Below are 18,286 nucleotides of genomic sequence, written 5' to 3'. Positions count from 1 at the left end.
CTGAAGAGATTATGCTGGCAACTATAATAATCCTTCAAGGATCACTAGATTCTGGAATGGTTACTGAGGGCTGGAGAATTGCTAATGTCATGCCATTCTTTCAGAAAGGATGGTGTCTGAAGAAAGGAAATTTTCTGCCAGGTAACTTGACCTCAGTGGTTCAGAAGATGTTGGTGTCTATTATTAAGGATAAGACTTTAGGGTTCTTGGAGACAGATCAGAAAGGGGACACAGTCAGCATGGTTTCCTTGATAAATGTTGGAATTCTTTGAGGCAGGAAAAACAAAGGGGAATCAGTGGGTAATGTTTCCTTGGATTTTCAGAAGGCCCCTAACTAGGTGCTGCACTTGAGGCTGCTTAACATGCTAACAGCCCATGGTATTACAGGAAAGATACCAGTATGGATAGAGCATGGCAGGAGGCAAAGAGTGGGAGTAAGTCTGCTATTCTGGTTGGTTTGCGATGATTATAAGTGTTCCACAGGGAATAGTATTGGCAATGCTTCTTCCACATTATATGTCAATGACTTAGATGACAAAATTGATGTTTTGTGGCCAAATTTACAAACAATACAAAGGTAGGTGGGGAGGCAGGTAGTGTAGAGAAAGCAGGGAGTCTGCAAAATGATGGATGTACTAGGAAAATGGACAAAGTGGTAAATAGAATATAGTGTAAGGAAGTGTATGGTCATGCACTTCGATACTAGGAATGAAGGTGTTGACTACATTTTAAATGGGTGGAAATTCAACAATCAGAATTGCAAAGAGATTTGGATGTCATCGTGCAGGATTCCCTAAAGGTGACTTGCAGATTGAATTGGTGGTAAAAAGGCAAATGCAAAATTAGCATTGATTTCAAGAAGAATATAATACAAGTACAAGGATGTAATGCTTAAAACATGTCAGTGATTAGTCACAGTGCTCTTGTAATATTGTGAGCAGTTTTCAGTCCTCATCTAAGAGAAAATGTGCTGGGATTGGAGAGAGTCCAGAGGAGGTTCATGAGAATGTTTCCACAAGGAAAGGGTTAATGTAATAAGAGTGTTTGATGCACTTCTTGCACTCACTGAAGTTCAGAAGAATGAAGGGGGGATCTCACTGAGCCTGAATGAATATTGAAAGCCGTTAGTATATTGGATGTTGAGAGGAAATTTCCTAGAGTGTGTGAGCCTAGGACCAGAGGTCACAGCCTCGGAATGGAGGGAGTACATTTAGAAACAGGGATAAGGTGGAATTTCGTTAAGCCAGAGGGTGTTGAAACTGTGGAATACCCATGGAGGCCAAGTAATTGGGTATATTTAAAGCTGAAGTTGCTAGTTTCTTGATTAGTCCGACCATTATAGGTTATGGGGGTTATGGGGAGAAGGCAGGAGAATGGAATTGAAAAGGATAATCAATCAGCCATGTTGGAATGGAATAAACTTGATGGGCTGAATAGATTAATCCTGCTTCTGTGCCTTACGATCCTGTGGTCTATTACAGAAATATCCACCCAGATGGAACTCGCCCATGGACGATATGTGGGTAAGATCTTGCTCGTACCAATCTACCTTGTGATGATGGGTGTTATGACTTGGTTGGTCTGGGCTCAAAACAGTGTTCAGCTGTAAAATTCCATCTATATTCTGTGATGGGGATTCATACCCCCTGCATCTGGTCATCTGCAAAATAATCCACCAAATGTTGTTATGTACCAAAAGAGTGTAATGGGACAGTGTGGAGGGAGTTTCACTCTGTGTCTGACTATGGGGGAGCCTGATGGGATGGTGTAGAGAGAGCTTCACTCTCTTACTCTACATGGTGGAGGCAGATAGAATAGCATCTTTTAAGAGACTGTTAAGTAAGTACAAGGAGCTTAGAAAAATAGAGGGTTATGAGCAGGTTACATGGTCAGCACAACATTGTGGGCTGAAGGGCCTGTAATATGCTGTAGATTTTTATGTTCTGCATTATACAGTTTGGGGAAAGTTAGTGGGGATGTGTAGAAATAAAAATCCTGAGGGTATTTGTTACGATGGGTGTGGAGCGGATGTTTCTGTAGTGAGAGAATCTCGACCTTTGGTGTCACTCTTTACCAATGGGCACCATTATTTAAACCAGTAATGAGTCAAATCTTATTTCTGACTGAGAGTGGTAAGACTGTGAAACTCTCTCTCTCATGGGCAGGGAAAACAAATACTTTCAATGCTGATGTTGGAAAGTTTGTCATTAGGAAGAAGGTGAATGGTCACTGTGACATGACTAGAATACGGAGTTGAGATATCAACAATATTAGGCACGGTCTGATTAAATGGTGAACTGGATCACTGGGCTGAGTGTCGTATTCCTGTTTCTATTCTGTATCTTCACGTCTTCCTCCGTCACAGCATGGGTTTTATAACTGGGGTTTTGTGTTGGGATCAAGCACTAATGATCTGCTGTATTGTTACAGTGGAAAGAACAACGATGGAACAAAACTGGGGACTGGATGTGGGTAAGTTCTCACAACTACAACAGTGTCTGTTGCACTCCATGACTGTAAGGGTGTGAGGGAACTTGATTGAACGTCCTGACGGGTGTAGACTGGATGAATGAATGCTGATACAATGTTTTCACTGAGGGAGAATTTAGAACGAGGGAATACTGTTTAGTAATGGATCTGCCAGCTTAACCTGGAGATCAGGCAAATGTTATTTGCCGATCTCTCCTGGAAAAAGCAGCAGTGGAAGCAGAGAGGTTGCATGTTTTTATTGGAAAATACTTCATTAGACTGAAGTGATACCCCAACAGAACAAGACAGCTACTGAAGTAGAGACCTGATGACCAGAGCACTAGCTCTGCAAATCTTCTGGAGAAGTTGAAGTCCCGATATCTGTGAGTCCAAGTGCAAATATTACTCCACACTTTCTATTCATCAGAAATAGGAAAACTGGAGTTAGCTTAGAAAGCTGAGAAGTCTCAAAGCAATAAGTTACCCTGGAGCAGATGATGTGCACCCAAGGGTTCAGAAAGAGTTGTCCGAAGAGATTATACAGGCATTTGTAATGATCGTTCAAGATTCACTTGAATCTGGAATTATTTCTGAGGACTAAAAAATTGCTAATGTCACACTTTTCTTTCAGAAGGGAGGGAGGCAGAAGAGAGGAAAAAAATATGCCAGTTAACTTGAGCTCTGTGGTTTGGAAGATGTTGTGGCCATTATTAAGGATGTGACTTCACGGTTCTTGGAGGCACGTGAGAAAATGGGACACTGTTAGCATGGTTGCCTCGAGAGGAAACCTTGCCTGACAAATGTTGAAATTCATTGAGGCAGAAAAGACGTGGAGAGTCAGTGGGAACTGTTTTCTTGGATTTTCAGAAGGCCCCTGACTAGGTGCTGCAATGAGGCTGCTTAACATGCTAACGGGAAGGATACAACCATGGATAGAGTATTGGCAGGAGGTAAAGAGTGGGAATGACAGGTACAACTTGCTGGAGGAAATCAGCAGGTTGGGCAGCATCCGTGGTAATGAGCAGTCAATGTTTTGTGCTGAGACCCTTCGTCAGGACTGAAGAGAGAGGGGGCAGGGGCCCTATAAAGAAGGTGGGGTGAGGGTGGGAAGGAGAAGGCTGGTAGGTGCCAGTTGAAAAACCAGTAAGGGGAAAGATCAAGGGGTGGGGGAGGGGATAGGCAGGAAAGGTGAAGAAGGAATGTCAGGGGAAAGCACTATGGGTAGTAGAAGGAGACGGAACCATGAGGGAGGTGATAGGCAGCTGGAGGAGGAGGCAGAGGGAAACTGGGATGGGGAAAGGGAGGGGGAGGAAACTAACAGAATATGGAGAATTCAATGTTCATGCTAAGAGGCTGGAGACTCCCCAGACGGTATATGAGGTGTTGCTCCTCCAACCTGAGTTTGGCCTCATCATGGTAGTAGAGGAGGCCATGTATGGACATATCTGAATGGGAATGTGAAGCAGAGTAGAAGAGGGTGGCAATCTGGAGATCCTGTCTGTTATGGCAGGTGCTCAATGAGGTGATTTCCCCCAATCTGCGTTGGATCTTGCCAATGTAGAGGAGGCCGCACCGGATGCAATAGGTGACTCCAACAGACTCCCAAGTGAAGTGTTGCCTCACTTGGAAGGACTGTTCGGGGCCCTGAATGGTGGTAAGAGATGAGGTTTAGGGACAGGTGTGGCACTTACGCTTGCAGGGATAAGTGCCAGGTGGGAGATCTGTAGGGAGGCACGTGTGGACCAGAGAGTCGCGGAGGGAACGATCCCTGCAGAAAGTGGAGAGGGAAAGATGTGCTTAGCGGTGGGGTCCTGTTGAAGGTGGTGAAGTTGCGGAGGATAATGTGCTGGATCCAGAGGCTGGTGGGTGGTAGGTGAGGACAAGGGAACTTGGTCCCTGTTGTGGTGATGGGAGGATGGGGTGAGGGCCAAAGTGCGGGAAATGGAGGAGATGCGGGTGAGGGCATCATTGATAATGGCAGAAGGGAAACCACGATCCTTAAAAAAAGAAGACATTTGAGATGTCCTGGAATGGAAAGTCTCATCCTAAGAGCAGATGCGTTGGAGATGGAGGAATTGGGAATAGGGAATAGCATTTTTGCATTTGGCAGGGTGAGAAGGGGTATAGTCAGTAGGTTTACAGAAGATGTCGGTCTCCATCACTGGAGACTGAGAGATTGAGATAGGGGAAAGAAGTGTCCGAGATGGACCAAGTGATTTTAAGGGCTGGGTGGAAGTTAGAGGTAAAGTCGAAGAAATTGAAGAGCTCAGAATGGGTGCAGGAAGCAGCACCAGTGTAGTCATCAATGTAGTGAAGGACAAGTTGGGGAGCAGTACCAGTATAGAATTGGAGCATAGACTGCTTCACATAACCAATGAAGAGGCAGGGATAGCTGGGGCCCATGCGAGCACCCATAGCTACACCCTTGGTCTGAAGAAGGTGGCAAGAGCCAAAAGAGAAGTTATTAAGTGTCAGTACCAGTTCCGTTAACCGGACGAGTGTGGTGGTGTTGGGGAACTGGTGAGGTCTGCTGGTTTCCACAAATGATGCCCGACCTGCACGTTGTAATGTTGCTTTGACCCCAGCATCTGCAGTGTACTTTGTGTAAAGAGTGGGAGTAAGTCTGCTATTCTGGTTGGTTTGTGATTTCTTTAGGTGTTCCGCAGGGCATGGTACTAGCAATGCTTCTTCCACGTTATATGTCAATAACTTAGATGACAAAATTAATGTTTTGTGGCCAAATTTGCAGATAATCCAAAGCTAGGCAGAGAGGCAGGTGGTGTTGAGGAAGCAGGGAGTCTGCAAAATGACTTGGATGTATTCGAAAAATGAGCACAGTGGTAAATCTTTGGACTATTTTTACTGTGCCCATGGTCTTTTTTTTTATCAATTATGCTATTGTTTGGATAGTTGTAACTATATGTTGTAACTACGTGGTTTTGTGTAGGTCTTGTAGCTTTATTTTTTGGTCTTGTTTTGTCTGGTGGTTTTGGAGCTCCTTTCTGGGATGCGCGCTAAGATGGTAGCGCGATATTAATACGCAGCGGCCTCCCTGGACTCTGGATTGGGGATTGCCAAACGTTATATGGATTTTCTGGTGTAGTCTGTTTTGTCATATGCTTTTGTGATATCATTCTGGAGGAACGTTGTCTCATTTTTTTAACTACATTGCATTTGTGGTTTCTAAATGACAATAAACTGAATCTGAATCTGAAATAGAATATAGTGTAAGGAAATGTATGGTCATGCACTTTGATACAAGGAATAAAGGTGTCAACTACATTTTAAATGGGAGGAAATTCAACAATCAGAAGTGCAAAGAGACTTGGGTGTCATCGTGCAGGATTCTCTAAAGGTGAACTTGCAGATTGAGTTGGTGGTAAGAAGGCAAATGCAAAGTTAGCATTGATTTCAAGAAGAATATAATACAAGTACAAGGATGTAATGCTGAAACTATGTAAGTGATTAGTCAGAGTGCTCTTTTAATATTGTGAGCAGTGTTCAGTCCGCATCTGAGAGAAAATGTGCTGGGATTGGAGAGAGTCCAGAGGAGGTTCATGAGAATGTTTCTGCATATGAAAGGGTTAACACAATAAGTGTGTTTGATGCACTTCTTACATTCACTGAAGTTCAGAAGAATGAAGGGGGATCTCACTGAACCTTATTGAATATTGAAATCTGTTAATATATTGGATGTTGAGAGGGTATTTCCTAGACTGTGTGAGCCTAAGACCAGATGTCACAGCCTTAGAATAGGGGGAGTACATTTAGAAATGGGGGTAAGGTGGAATTTGTTTAGCCAGAGAGTGGTGAAACTGTGGAATAGATGTGGAGGCCAAGTAATTGGGTATATTTAAAGCTGAGGTTGCTAGTTTCTTGATTAGTCAGAGCATTGCAGGTTATGGTGAGATGGTAGGAGAAAAGAATTGAGATGGATAATCAATCAGCCATGTTGGACTGGAACAAACTTGATGAGCTGAATAGATTAATCCTGCTGCGGTGCCTTACGATCCTGTGGTCTATTACAGAAATATCCACCTGGATGGAACTCATCCAAGGACGATATGTGGGTAAGATCTCACTCGTACTAAACTACCTTGTGATGATGGGTTTTCTGACTTGGTTGGTCTGGGCTCAAAACAGTATTCAGCTGTAAAGTTTCACCCATAGTCTGAGACGGAGATTCATACCCCCTGCATTTGGTCATCTGCAAAATAATCCACCTCATATTGTTACTGTTTAAGAGAGTGTGATGGGACCATATGGAGGAAGCTTCATTCTGTGTCTGATCATACTCACATGCTGTATAATTACAGCCTGATTGGATGGTATAGAGGGAGCTTCACTCTGCAGTGGAGGTAGATACAATAGGGTCTTTTAAGAGACTCTTAGATAGGTACATGGATCTTAGAAAAATAGAATGGCTATGAGCAGGTTACATGGTCAGCACAACATTGTGGGCTGCAGGGCCTGTAATGCGCTGTAGATTTTTATGTTCTGTGTTATACAGTTTGGGGAAAGTTAGCGGGGATGTGTAGAAATATAATTCCTGAGGGTACTCATTATGATGGGTGTTGGGAGAGAATCTTGACGTTTGGTGTCAATTTACCAACGGACGCCACAATTTAAACCAGTGATGAGTCAAATCTTATTTCTCACTGAGGGTGAGGAGTCTGTGAAAGTCTCTCCCTCAGGGCAGGGAAAACAAATACTTTCAATACTGATGTTGTTAAGGTTGTCATTGGGAAGAGGGTGAAGAGTCACTGTGACAAGACTAGAATATGGAGTTGATATATCAGCGATGTCTGATTAAATGGTGAACTGGATCACTGGGCTGAGTGTCGTATTCCTGTTCCTATTCTGTATCTTCATGTCTTCCTCTGTCACAGTATGGGTTTTATAACTGGGGTTTTGTGTTGGTGCTAAGCACTAATGATCTGCTGTATTTTTGCTGTGGAATGCGCAAAAATGCACCAAAACTGTGGGTAAGTTCTCTCACCTACAACAGTGGGTCCAAATGACTGTAGGATCCTTTGACTATAAGGGTGTGAGAGAATGTAGTTAAACATAAAATGTCCCGACGGGTTTTGATGGGATAAATGAATGACAATGCAATGTTTTCTCTGAGAGTGGATTTAGAATGAAGTTATAGTGGGAATGAAGCTAGCTAAAACCAGAGTTAAGGCAAATGTTGTTTGGAGGTCTCTCCGAGAAAGAGCAGTGGGGGCAGAGAAATTATATATTTTCATAGGAAAATTCTTCATTAGTATGAAGGGATACTGTGACAAAACTAGGCAGCCATGAAAGTAGGGGCACGATGACCACTGCAGTGGCTTTGCAAATCTTCTGGGGAAGCTGATGTCTGTGAGTCAAAGTGCAAATGTTACTCCACTCTTTCTATCAATAAGGAGAATGTGCTTGAAAAGCTGGAAGTAGATAAGTCACTGGACCAGATGGTGTACACCCAAGGGTTCAGAAATAGGTAGCTGAAGAGATTATGCAGGCAATTATAATAATCTTTCAAGAATCACTAGATTCTGGAATTATTTCCGAGGACTGGAGAATCGCTAATGTCACTCCATTTTTTTCAGAGGGGAGTGTGGCAGAAGGAAGGAATATTTCTGCCAGCTAACTTGTCCTTAGTGTTTCAGAAGATGTTGGTTTCCATTATTAAGGATATGACTTCAGGATTCTTGGAGACATATGAGAAAGTGGGACACAGTCAGCCTGGTTTAATCGAGGGGACATCTTGCCTGCAAATCTTGGAATTCTTTGAGGCAGGAAAGACAATGGGGAATCAGTGGGTAATGTTTCCTTGGATTTTCAGAAGGCCCCTAACTAGGTGCTACACTTGAGGCTGCTTAACATGCTAACAGCCCATGGTATTACAGGAAAGATACCAGTATGGATAGAGCATGGCAGAAGGCAAAGAGTGGGAGTAAGTCTGCTATTCTGGTTGGTTTGCGATGATTATAGGTGTTCCACAGGGAATAGTATTGGCAATGCTTCTTCCACGTTATATGTCAATGACTTGGATGACAAAATTGATGTTTTGTGGCCAAATTTAAAGACCATACAAAGGTAGGTGGGGAGGCAGGTAGTGTAGAGAAAGCAGGGAGTCTGCAAAATGATGGATGTACTAGGAAAATGGACAAAGTGGCAAACAGAATATAGTGTAAGGAAATGTATGGTCATGCACTTCGATACTAGGAATGAAGGTGTTGACTACATTTTAAACGGGAGGAAATTCAACAATCAGAAGTGCAAAGAGACTTGGGTGTCATCGTGCAGGATTCTCTAAAGATGAACTTGCAGATTGAGTTGGTGGTAAGAAGGCAAATGCAAAGTTAGCATTGATTTCAAGAAGAATATAATACAAGTACAAGGATGTAATGCTGAAACTATGTAAGTGATTAGTCAGAGTGCTCTTGTAATATTGTGAGCAGTGTTCAGTCCGTATCTGAAAATGTGCTGGGATTGGAGAGAGTCCAGATGAGGTTCACGAGAATTTTTCCAGAACCAAAAGGGTAAATGCATGAAGAGCGTTTGATGCACTTCTTGAACTCACTGAAGTTCAGAAGAATGAAGGGGGGATCGCACTATTGAATATTGAAAGGCCTTGGTATATTGGATGTCGAGAGGATATTTCCTAGAGTGTGTGAGCCCAGGGCCAGAGGTCACAACCTCAGAATAGAGGGAGTACATTTAGAAACAGGGAGAAGGTGGAATTTCGATTGCTAGAGGGTGTTGAAACTGTGTAATAGACATGGAGGTCACATAATTGGGTATATTTAAAGCTGAGTTTGATAGTTTCTTGATTAGTCTGAGCATTACAGGTTATGGGGAGAAGGCAGGAGAATGGAATTTAAGCATAATAAATCAGCCATGATGGAATGGAGCAAACTTGATGGACTGAATAGATTAATCCTGCTTCTGTGCCTTATGATCCTGTGGTCTATTACAGGAATATCCACCCAGATGGAACTCATCAAAGGACGATATGTGGGTAAGATCTCACTCGTATTATACTACCTTGTGATGATGGGTGTTCTGACTTGGTTGGTCTGGGCTCAAAACAGTGTTCAGCTGTAAAATTTCACCCATAGTCTGAGACGGAGATTCATACCCCTTGCATTTGGTCATCTGCAAAATAATCCACCTCATATTGTTATTGTTTAAGAGAGTGTGATGGGACCGTATGGAGGAAGCTTCATTCTGTGTCTGACCATACTCCCATGCTGTATAATTACAGCCTGATTGGATGGTGTAGAGGGAGCTTCACTCTGCCGTGGAGGTAGATACAATAGGGTCTTTTAAGAGACTCTTAGATAGGTACATGGATCTTAGAAAAATAGAGGGCTATGAGCAGGTTACATGGTCAGCACAACGTTGTGGGCTGCAGAGCCTGTAATGTACTGTAGATTTTTATGTTCTGTGTTATACAGTTTGGGGAAAGTTAGCGGGGATGTGTAGAAATATAATTCCTGAGGGTACTCATTATGATGGGTGTTGGGAGAGAATCTTGACGTTTGGTGTCAGTTTACCAACGGACGCCACAATTTAAACCAGTGATGAGTCAAGTCTTATTTGAGGGTGAGGAGTCTGTGAAACTCTATCCCTCAAGGGGCAGGGGAAGCAAAGACTTTCAATGCTTATGTTGGGAAGTTTTTTATTGGGAAGAGGGTGAATGGTCACTGTGACAAGACTAGAATATGGAGTTGATATATCAGCGATATTAGGTGCGGTCTGATTAAACAGTGAACTGGATCACTGGGCTGAGTGTCGTATTCCTGTTCCTATTCTGTACGTTCACATCTTCCTCCGTCACAGCATGGGTTTTATAACTGGGGTTTTGTGTTTGTGTCAAGCACTAATGATCTGATGTATAATTACAGTGGAAAGTACATTGATGGAATAAAACTGGGGACTGGATGTGGGATTATTCTCACACCTACAACAGTGGGACCAAATGGCTGTATGGGTGTGAGGGAACGTGATTAAACTGATGACAGCCTGATAGCAAACAATAGAGAATCTGTAGATGCTGGAAATCCAAGCAACACAAACACAATGCTGGACAGGCAGCATCCATGGAAAAAAGTGCAGTCGACTTTTTGGGATGAGACCCTTCAGCAGGACATACATTCTGATAGGTTTATTTCTTTGAGGGAAGATCTAGACCAAGGGAGCACTCTCCTGGAAAGAGTAGAGAAAGCAGAGAGTTTACCAATTTTCAGTGAAAGATTCTTCATGAGTATGAAGGTTTATTGTTATAAAACTAGGCAATCATGGAAGTAGAGGCATGATGACCAGAGTCCTGGCTCTGTGAGTCCTCTGGGGATGTTGAAAGCCTAACGTCTGTGAGTCACTCTCCTCTTACTATTAATGAGAATATCCATGGGAAACTGAAAAGTCTGAATGTAGATGAGTCTCCTGTACCAGATGGACTCCCCCCCCCCCCCAAGGGTTCTGATAGAGGTGGCTGAAGAGATTGGGGAGGCATTAGTAATGATCTTTCAAGAGTCACTAGATCCTGGCATGGTTTCTGAGGATTGGAAAATTTCCAATGTCTCTCCACCCTTTCAGAAGGGGGGGGGGAGGCAGAAGAAAAGAAACTTAAAGGCCAGTTAGTCTGACTTCAGTGGTTGGGAAGTTGTTGGATGAGGTTTTGGGGTACATGGGTATCCAGCTGGATGGAACACAATGAGCGACTACATCCCTTGGATCTGGTCATCTGCAAAATATTCCAACTCATGTTGTTATTGTCCCAGGAGTGTGCGATGGGATGGTAGAGAGGGAGCTTCACTCTGCGTTTGAGTCTGTGGTATGTGATAGAATGGTGTGGAGGGAGCATCACTCTGTGTCTGACCCTGGGAGTTTGTGACAGAAGAGTGTAGAGTGATGTTCACTCTGGTACTATGCGATGAAATGGTGTGGAAGCAGCTTCACACTGTGTCTGACCCTGGGAGTGTGTGATGGGATGATATGGAGGGCGTTTTACTCTGTGTCTGTCCCCAGGAGTGTATGATGGAACGGTACGGAGGAAGCTTCAGACTGTGGCTGACCTGAGGAGTGTGTGATGAGACAGTGTAGCGAGTTTTCCCAGGTTTCAAAGGTGGGAGTTATCCGAAGAGGGTGGACAGACCAGCATATTTCACCTTGGAGCATCAGGGTCAAAAGGGCCTATCTATGGCAGTTTGAAAATAATTTAAAGCAGAGATGGGTTTACAGTCATAGCCTTTTCTCAAGGAAAAGGAATTGAAAACTACAGGCCATAGGCTTAAGGAGAGAGGACAGATCTTTAAAAGGGAACTGAGTGGTAACCTCTTCACCCAGAAGGTGGTCCATATACGGAAAGAGCTGCCTGAGGAATTAGTTGAGGCAGGTACAATACCAAACTTTTTAAGTAAGTTAAACAGGTAAGATTTTGAGGTGTCTGGACTTAATGCAAGTGAATAGGATGGTCAGCAGGTTTGAATTGGACTGATGGGACTATTTCCATGCTCTAGATTATTAATATATATTTTACTCATTTTTTTATCTCTCTGTCAAAGAGCAGAGGAGTAGCCCTGTGAATATATTAAAGTGGAAAAGGACTGCTCTGATAAGCGGGGTGACTCATAGTTGGTAAAAGTCTACAGGAGGGAAATGGGGTCGTGGAATTTGGAATACAATATAAATCAGTCATGGGCTTGTTACATTGAGCAGTCTTGCAGGGTTGATTGTCTAAGTGGCCATCCCGGCTCCTAATTCCAACATCCATAAATCCCTCAGATTTCCCATTGGTAATGGAGCTGGAGGTTTCTGGGAGATATTAATCACTGGGATCTAAACTAAACCTGATGATCTGGCTGAATTTCTCGGTGTTGTTAGTGGATTCTTGCTTATCAATTGTACAATGGATGCATGCCCTCACAGTGGGGACTAGGTTCCAGATGGAGGGTGGATGGGTCAGAACATTGGGATTGGCCACTGTTCCATCCCACGGTCACTAATGTCCCTCAGCCAACACTTCACACACACCCTCTCTGGATCACAGATGCTGGAAGATAACTGATACTGAGGATCTGTGTTATTATTACAGGAGAAACCAGATCGATGGAACACAACTGAGGACTGGATGTTGGTAAGTTCTTAGACCTAACAGACTCCCTTGTGCTGACGTGTTTTCCTGACTCATTTGGTCTGGGCTCAGAACACAATGAGTGAGAAGGGGTTTGTTTTGTTGTTTAGAACATTAAAAGCTGGAGTTGGCCATCGAGTCTGCTCTGGCATTGTGCAAGACCATTCTGAGGTGGCCATGGACGCAGCTCCACCTACCTGCCTTCCCCCCCACCCCCACCAACCCCCTAATTCTCCTGTTATGCAAATCTGTTCCCTGAATCTTGAGGCTATGTCCTCCAGTTCTCATCAAATTTACCAGTGGAAGCAACTTTCCTGCCTCTTTCTTATCTATTTGTTTCATAATTTATGTTTTTATAATATCCCTCTCTTCTGAATTTCAGTGAGTGTAGTCCTAAGCAACTTGACCTTTCCTCTTAGACTAACCCCCTCATCTCTGGAATCAACCCAGTGAACCTCCTCTGCACTACCTCCAAGGATAATATGTCCTTCCTCAAGTAAAGAGGTCAGAACAGCACACACTACTTCAGATGCAGCCTCACTAGTACCCTGTACAGTTGCAACGCTACCTCTCTGCTCTTAAACTCAATACTTCTAGCAACAAAAACCAACATTCTTTTTGTTTTCTTTGTAACCAGTTGAATTTGCAAGCCAGCCTTTTGCAATTCATAGAGTACTACTCCCAAGTACTTCTGCACAATGGCACTGTTTAAATAATAGCATTTTCCTCCTAATTGAATGGCCTTGCATTTACCAGTATTGTACTCCATCTACTAGGCCCATGCCCTCTCACTTAACCTATCTATATCCCTCATGGTGGGCATGCTATGTTGGCACTGGAATGTGTGGCGACATTTGTGAACTGCCCCAAGAATATCCTTTGCTTATGTTTGTTGTTAGCACAAACAATGCATTTCACTAGACATTTTACTGACAGTTTCTGAAGCTTGTTGTTGTCTGTTGGACTTCATTTCATGAGAGTATCACAGTTAGCACAACACTATATAGTGCTGGCTGTAAGACCAGAATTCAATTCCTGACTCTACCTGTAAGAAGTTTGTACATTCTCCCCATGACTACAGGGGTTTACTCTAGGTGCTCCGGTTTCCTTCCACATTTCAATGACGTATTTTTGAGGGGTGATTGATAAGTTTGTGGCCTAAGGTAGAAGGAGTCAATTTTAGAAAAACGAGCACAGTTATTTTTTAACATAGTCTCCTCCTACATTTACACTTAGTCCAGCAATTGTGGAGCATACAGATCTTTGACCTTCAGAAGTTAATAGCTCATCAGTTAATAACTCATCAGGGGTTATTGATAAGTCTGTGGCCTAACGTTGAAGGAGATGAGTTATTGACTTCAAACTTTCTGCATAATCACTCAGAGTTGACCTGCATGTGCATTTAACGAGAGCTGTATACCTCAACTCCTTCTACTGTAGGCCGCAAAGTTATCAATCACCCATGCCGTATTAGGGTTAGTGAGTTGTGGACATGCTATGTTGGTGCCTGCAGATGCTGACACTTGTGGGCTGCCCCTAGCATGCCCTGACACAAACAACACATTTCACTGAATGTTTGATGTCATTCTGACAAGTAGTTAATCTTAAGATAATCTTGGACCATATTACCAAAGGTTGGTTCCTTAAGGTTGTCATAGCCCGGGGTGGTAATGGGAACAAGCTCCCACTACCTATTAAATGCTCCTGATGGCATGCATCTCAAATAGCCTCTGAAACCCAGGTCCAGCTCTTGACCTTCATGTGTGGTCTAGATATGAAGCTTGGTTGAACTATTTCTACTGACACGAGAAGGGACAAATGTGGGTTACGTGCCTTAACACCAATTGTGTTAGGCACATGGGGCTCATCAGCCGTGGCTGACAACTCATCTAGGAGAAAGAAAACTCGTGTCTCAAACCTCTGCTGCCTTGCGGCTATATCCACTCTTGGGAAAGGCTTTTAGAGTCAACCCTGAGGGGAAGAAAAACGCAGCTAGAGTCCCTGAGGCAATCCCACGTTGAGTTCCATGCTGGCTGGCAACCCCTGTGACGCTGCTGTATCAGACTCTGTTGTTCCTCTGAATTGATCAGCTGTGTGGAGAAAGTTGCTGCACGGGCAACACATTGTACTTCATATCATACTGCCCTGGACTGCAGACTGGCTTGTGAATCACAAAGACAGCTGGGACATAATATGTATGGCCAACCACGGCCTCAGGGCCATAAGATATAGGAGCTGAATTAAGCTGTTCAGCCAATCGACTCTGCTCCCTCATTCCATCACGGCTGACTTATTATCCCAACCCCATTCCCCTGCCTTCTCCCCATAAACTTGTCTTACCTATTCTTATTTTATCATATTCATTTTCTCTAATCTTATAATATTGTTAGCTTACAATTGTCACTGATCTGATTTAACATAGATAACTCATTACGCTTTTTGTTGATGTACTGTAATTGTGACAAGTAAAGCATTTTTTATGTTGCAGTCCCCAGAAGATGAGTTTGAGGGTGGTCCAAACCCCATTGTGGGCATCTTCATGTTCTTGCATGGACTGCACTACAGCATGAAGGTGAGTGGATCTGGCACCATGGTCCATGGTGTCAGCCCCCCAGTGGTTCTACTCCCCCACTTCTTCCAGTGAGTTCCTGTCCCCAGAGAGCACCTTTTGCCTTCAAGCATCCTGGGGCTCCCACAGTCAGTCTGGACCATCCAGTGTCTGTACTCTGTGACCTCCCCACCGGGTACACAGAGCTCCACGGAAGAAGCATCACAGGGGTCAAGTTGACGCTCTCACCCTTTTCCCTCCCACCCACAAGCACTTCAGTAGTGGCCAGGAGAGCTCCAAACAGAGATGTCCCTGGCCTGGGATGGGACTCTATGTCTGACTCAGGAAGTGTGTGTGACGGGACAGTGCAGAGGGAGCTTCACTCTGTTTGATGGGATGGTATGAAGGAGTTTCACTCTGTGTCTGATCCTGGGAGTGTGTGATGAGACAGTATAGAGGAAACATTGGGCAAGAATCCCAACATTCCAGGCACTGCCCCGATCTATGGATAATGGTTAATGGGGGAAGAGGGATGAGCAAATGGGAAGGTTCTGAGGTTTCTGTGTGTTTTGCAGGATGATGTGTATGGGTCAGCACTAACCCGCTGCATAGAGAACAGTGGGCTCATGGACATGGTCTGGACCGTTTTTGTAAAGAACTGCAGTCAGCTGCCTGCTCAAATCTTCCAGCAGCTGCTGTGGAAAGTGGAGGACTTCCTTCTGAGGGCCAAGCCTGAGACTTTCCTTCAGCTCCCCACCATCAGCAACTCCTCCCAGATCGAGTTTGTGTGAGTATCTATGTGGCCCATGGCACAGAAACAGGTCCTTTATCCCAACCAGTCCATGCTGACCCAGCTAGTCCCATTTCCTGTGTTTGGATCATATCCCTACAAACCCAACCTTTCTTGTACCTGTTCATGTGCTTTTAAACAATACTGTTGAACCTGCATCAATGACAGCTTTTGGTAACTTGTTCCATATAGGGTGGATCCCAGTTAATTGGGGCTTAGCAGGACTAGTACATTTTGACCCAATTAAGCAGATGCTCCAAAAAGCCAAACTTTTATGGAAATAGTTAAAAAAGTATTTAAAAAAAAGACAAACTACTATTAAAGTGAGTAATAAATTATGTATTCAAATGAAATATAGAATAAATTATAACACTAGGAAAACTACCACAGTAGTACAAAACTGTGTATTAGTTCTTAATAATTATTGACTGAGGAATTCATTCAGTGTACTCTGCATTTTTTTTGACTAACTGAAAAAAAATCAGTGTAGATTGCAGATAATGGACTGCCTTCATACAATATTTTTGATGATTGTACCCTCCAAATCTTCATTTTTATTGTAACATTCAAGACGATTGTTGATGTTTTCAAATTCTTCATAGTTCCTAACTTGTTGAAGTAGTGAAATCATTTCATTTTCACTCCCGGCCATTTCTGGCATCCCCAAGCCTGAATGCTTGAAGCTTCAGTGAGCAAATCAATTCTTAATTGTCTCACTGTTTACTTCTTGCCAAGTATCAGTGACCAAAATCATTGCTTCTTGAAAACAAACGTGTAAGTGATGCTATTTAAAAACTGTTTGCTCTAAGAACAGAGTAGGGCCACATGATATGCACATGACTGACACGAATCAGAAAATGTTCAGCAACAGTCTCCTGCCCAAACTAAGCAATATCGTATCCCAAATAAATGAAGGGAATCCCAGCTACTTTCTCAATTTGTTTTTGTTGTTAAAGAGTTGTCCCATAGAGCTGACCCAACTAACCAATGAACCAAAATCCACTGCACTCTGCACCCTCTGTGTGGAAAAGATTTCCGTCACTCCCCTTGTAACTCTTTCTCCTCTCACACTAAGCCAATACCTTCTAATTTTGAACTCACTTACCACAGGGAAAAGACCTTACCTCTGAATCTCATAATTTTAAATGTTTCTTTGAGGTTGCTCTTCATTCCACGTTTCAAGGAATAAAGAGCCAGCCTGGCCAACCTCTCCCTACAAGCCAACCCCTCTAGTCCTGGCAATGTCCTTTGTAAATGTCCTCTGCTGTCTTCCAAGTTTAACCACAGCCTTCCATGCAGTCTGGTTCTTACAACCCAATCCTCCCCACCCACAGGCCCTCAATCCACACCAAACTTTCCAGATCTCACCGGTCTCCCAGCACTGATCTCAACACTAACCCCTACCAGACTCCAGTTCCACTGCCCATTGTCTCCCCCATCTTCAGCTCATCATCACCTCTTGTCATCAGTCCCATGCTCCTTTAGACCCCACCCAGGAGTGACTGGTTTTGGGAGGCAGGGCCTGTCCTGGTCTGGGTGGGAGTGACTGTCTGTGGAAGGGTGTGCGCGAGTAAGGGGTCCACAGCCTGTGCATTCTGATCCCTCGTAAACCGAGGAAAGCAGGATCAACAACAGGCACCCTGGGTGTCCCAGGGTGAGATGTGTCTGTGTACTAAACAGGCAGCCTGGGTACCCCACCCTGGCATCCAGATAGGTGTGTGCGTGCTTCTCAATGCCCACCACTCCTCAGAGAATGGTGTGACTGCCAGACTCTCCCTGCATGTGTCTGACCCACTATGGCTGCAACTGCCTCACCTTGATTAGGATTGATTGGCATGAAGTTGATAGGTGGTGTTCTCCCCAGGATGAAGTTCTTACGTGAGAGATACCAAAATATGAACCTGGACTTTCGGATGCAAGTCTTCCAATGGGCCAGACGGAGTCTGGTGTCAGCTCAGTGTCAGGGTGGGAAGGACATGCAACCCATGAAGCAGACAGGCCTCTCATCCGCATTTACAAAGAGACCTCCAGCAGGTGAGAAGCTCTGCATCTCTTACCGTGGCCTCTATCTAAGCCCCTGGTGCCCTTTCTCCATCCTCTTACCTCCTTCACCACTTTACATCTGAGATCAAGGTTTCCCTGAGGGCTGGAGGAAGGCATTTGTCCCTTAACTTTGTCATTTTCCTCAGCTGTCTGTCCATGCCATCAGCCTGTATGTCTTGATAGCCTGTTGAACTCTGAGCAACACCCACCCACTGACTGAAACTCTGCTGCTCTCCTGCAGAGAGAATCCCAACAATTTCTCTTTGCCTGGGTGAGGTCAGTTCTCATCTCTGTAGTCAATAACCACACCTTC

General features: G+C 43.9%; 1 protein-coding gene across 1 annotated transcript in view; it reads left to right on the top strand.

Moving 5' to 3' along the window:
* Positions 1 to 18,286, top strand: part of LOC132398883 (stereocilin-like) — a 150,086-nt gene that overhangs the window by 66,126 nt on the left and 65,674 nt on the right. Inside the window, exons 27-34 of the mRNA XM_059978715.1 lie at positions 1,482 to 1,523; positions 2,431 to 2,472; positions 6,498 to 6,539; positions 9,434 to 9,475; positions 12,554 to 12,595; positions 15,081 to 15,164; positions 15,716 to 15,927; positions 17,795 to 17,964. Of these exons, the coding sequence (XP_059834698.1) occupies positions 1,482 to 1,523; positions 2,431 to 2,472; positions 6,498 to 6,539; positions 9,434 to 9,475; positions 12,554 to 12,595; positions 15,081 to 15,164; positions 15,716 to 15,927; positions 17,795 to 17,964 (676 nt within the window). The remainder of the gene's footprint in view (positions 1 to 1,481; positions 1,524 to 2,430; positions 2,473 to 6,497; positions 6,540 to 9,433; positions 9,476 to 12,553; positions 12,596 to 15,080; positions 15,165 to 15,715; positions 15,928 to 17,794; positions 17,965 to 18,286) is intronic.

Source organism: Hypanus sabinus, chromosome 9 (genome assembly GCF_030144855.1).
Source record: "Hypanus sabinus isolate sHypSab1 chromosome 9, sHypSab1.hap1, whole genome shotgun sequence".
Taxonomy (NCBI): domain Eukaryota; kingdom Metazoa; phylum Chordata; class Chondrichthyes; order Myliobatiformes; family Dasyatidae; genus Hypanus; species Hypanus sabinus.
The sequence above is the reverse complement of the archived record's forward strand: the minus strand, read 5'-3'. Positions and strand labels throughout refer to the sequence as shown.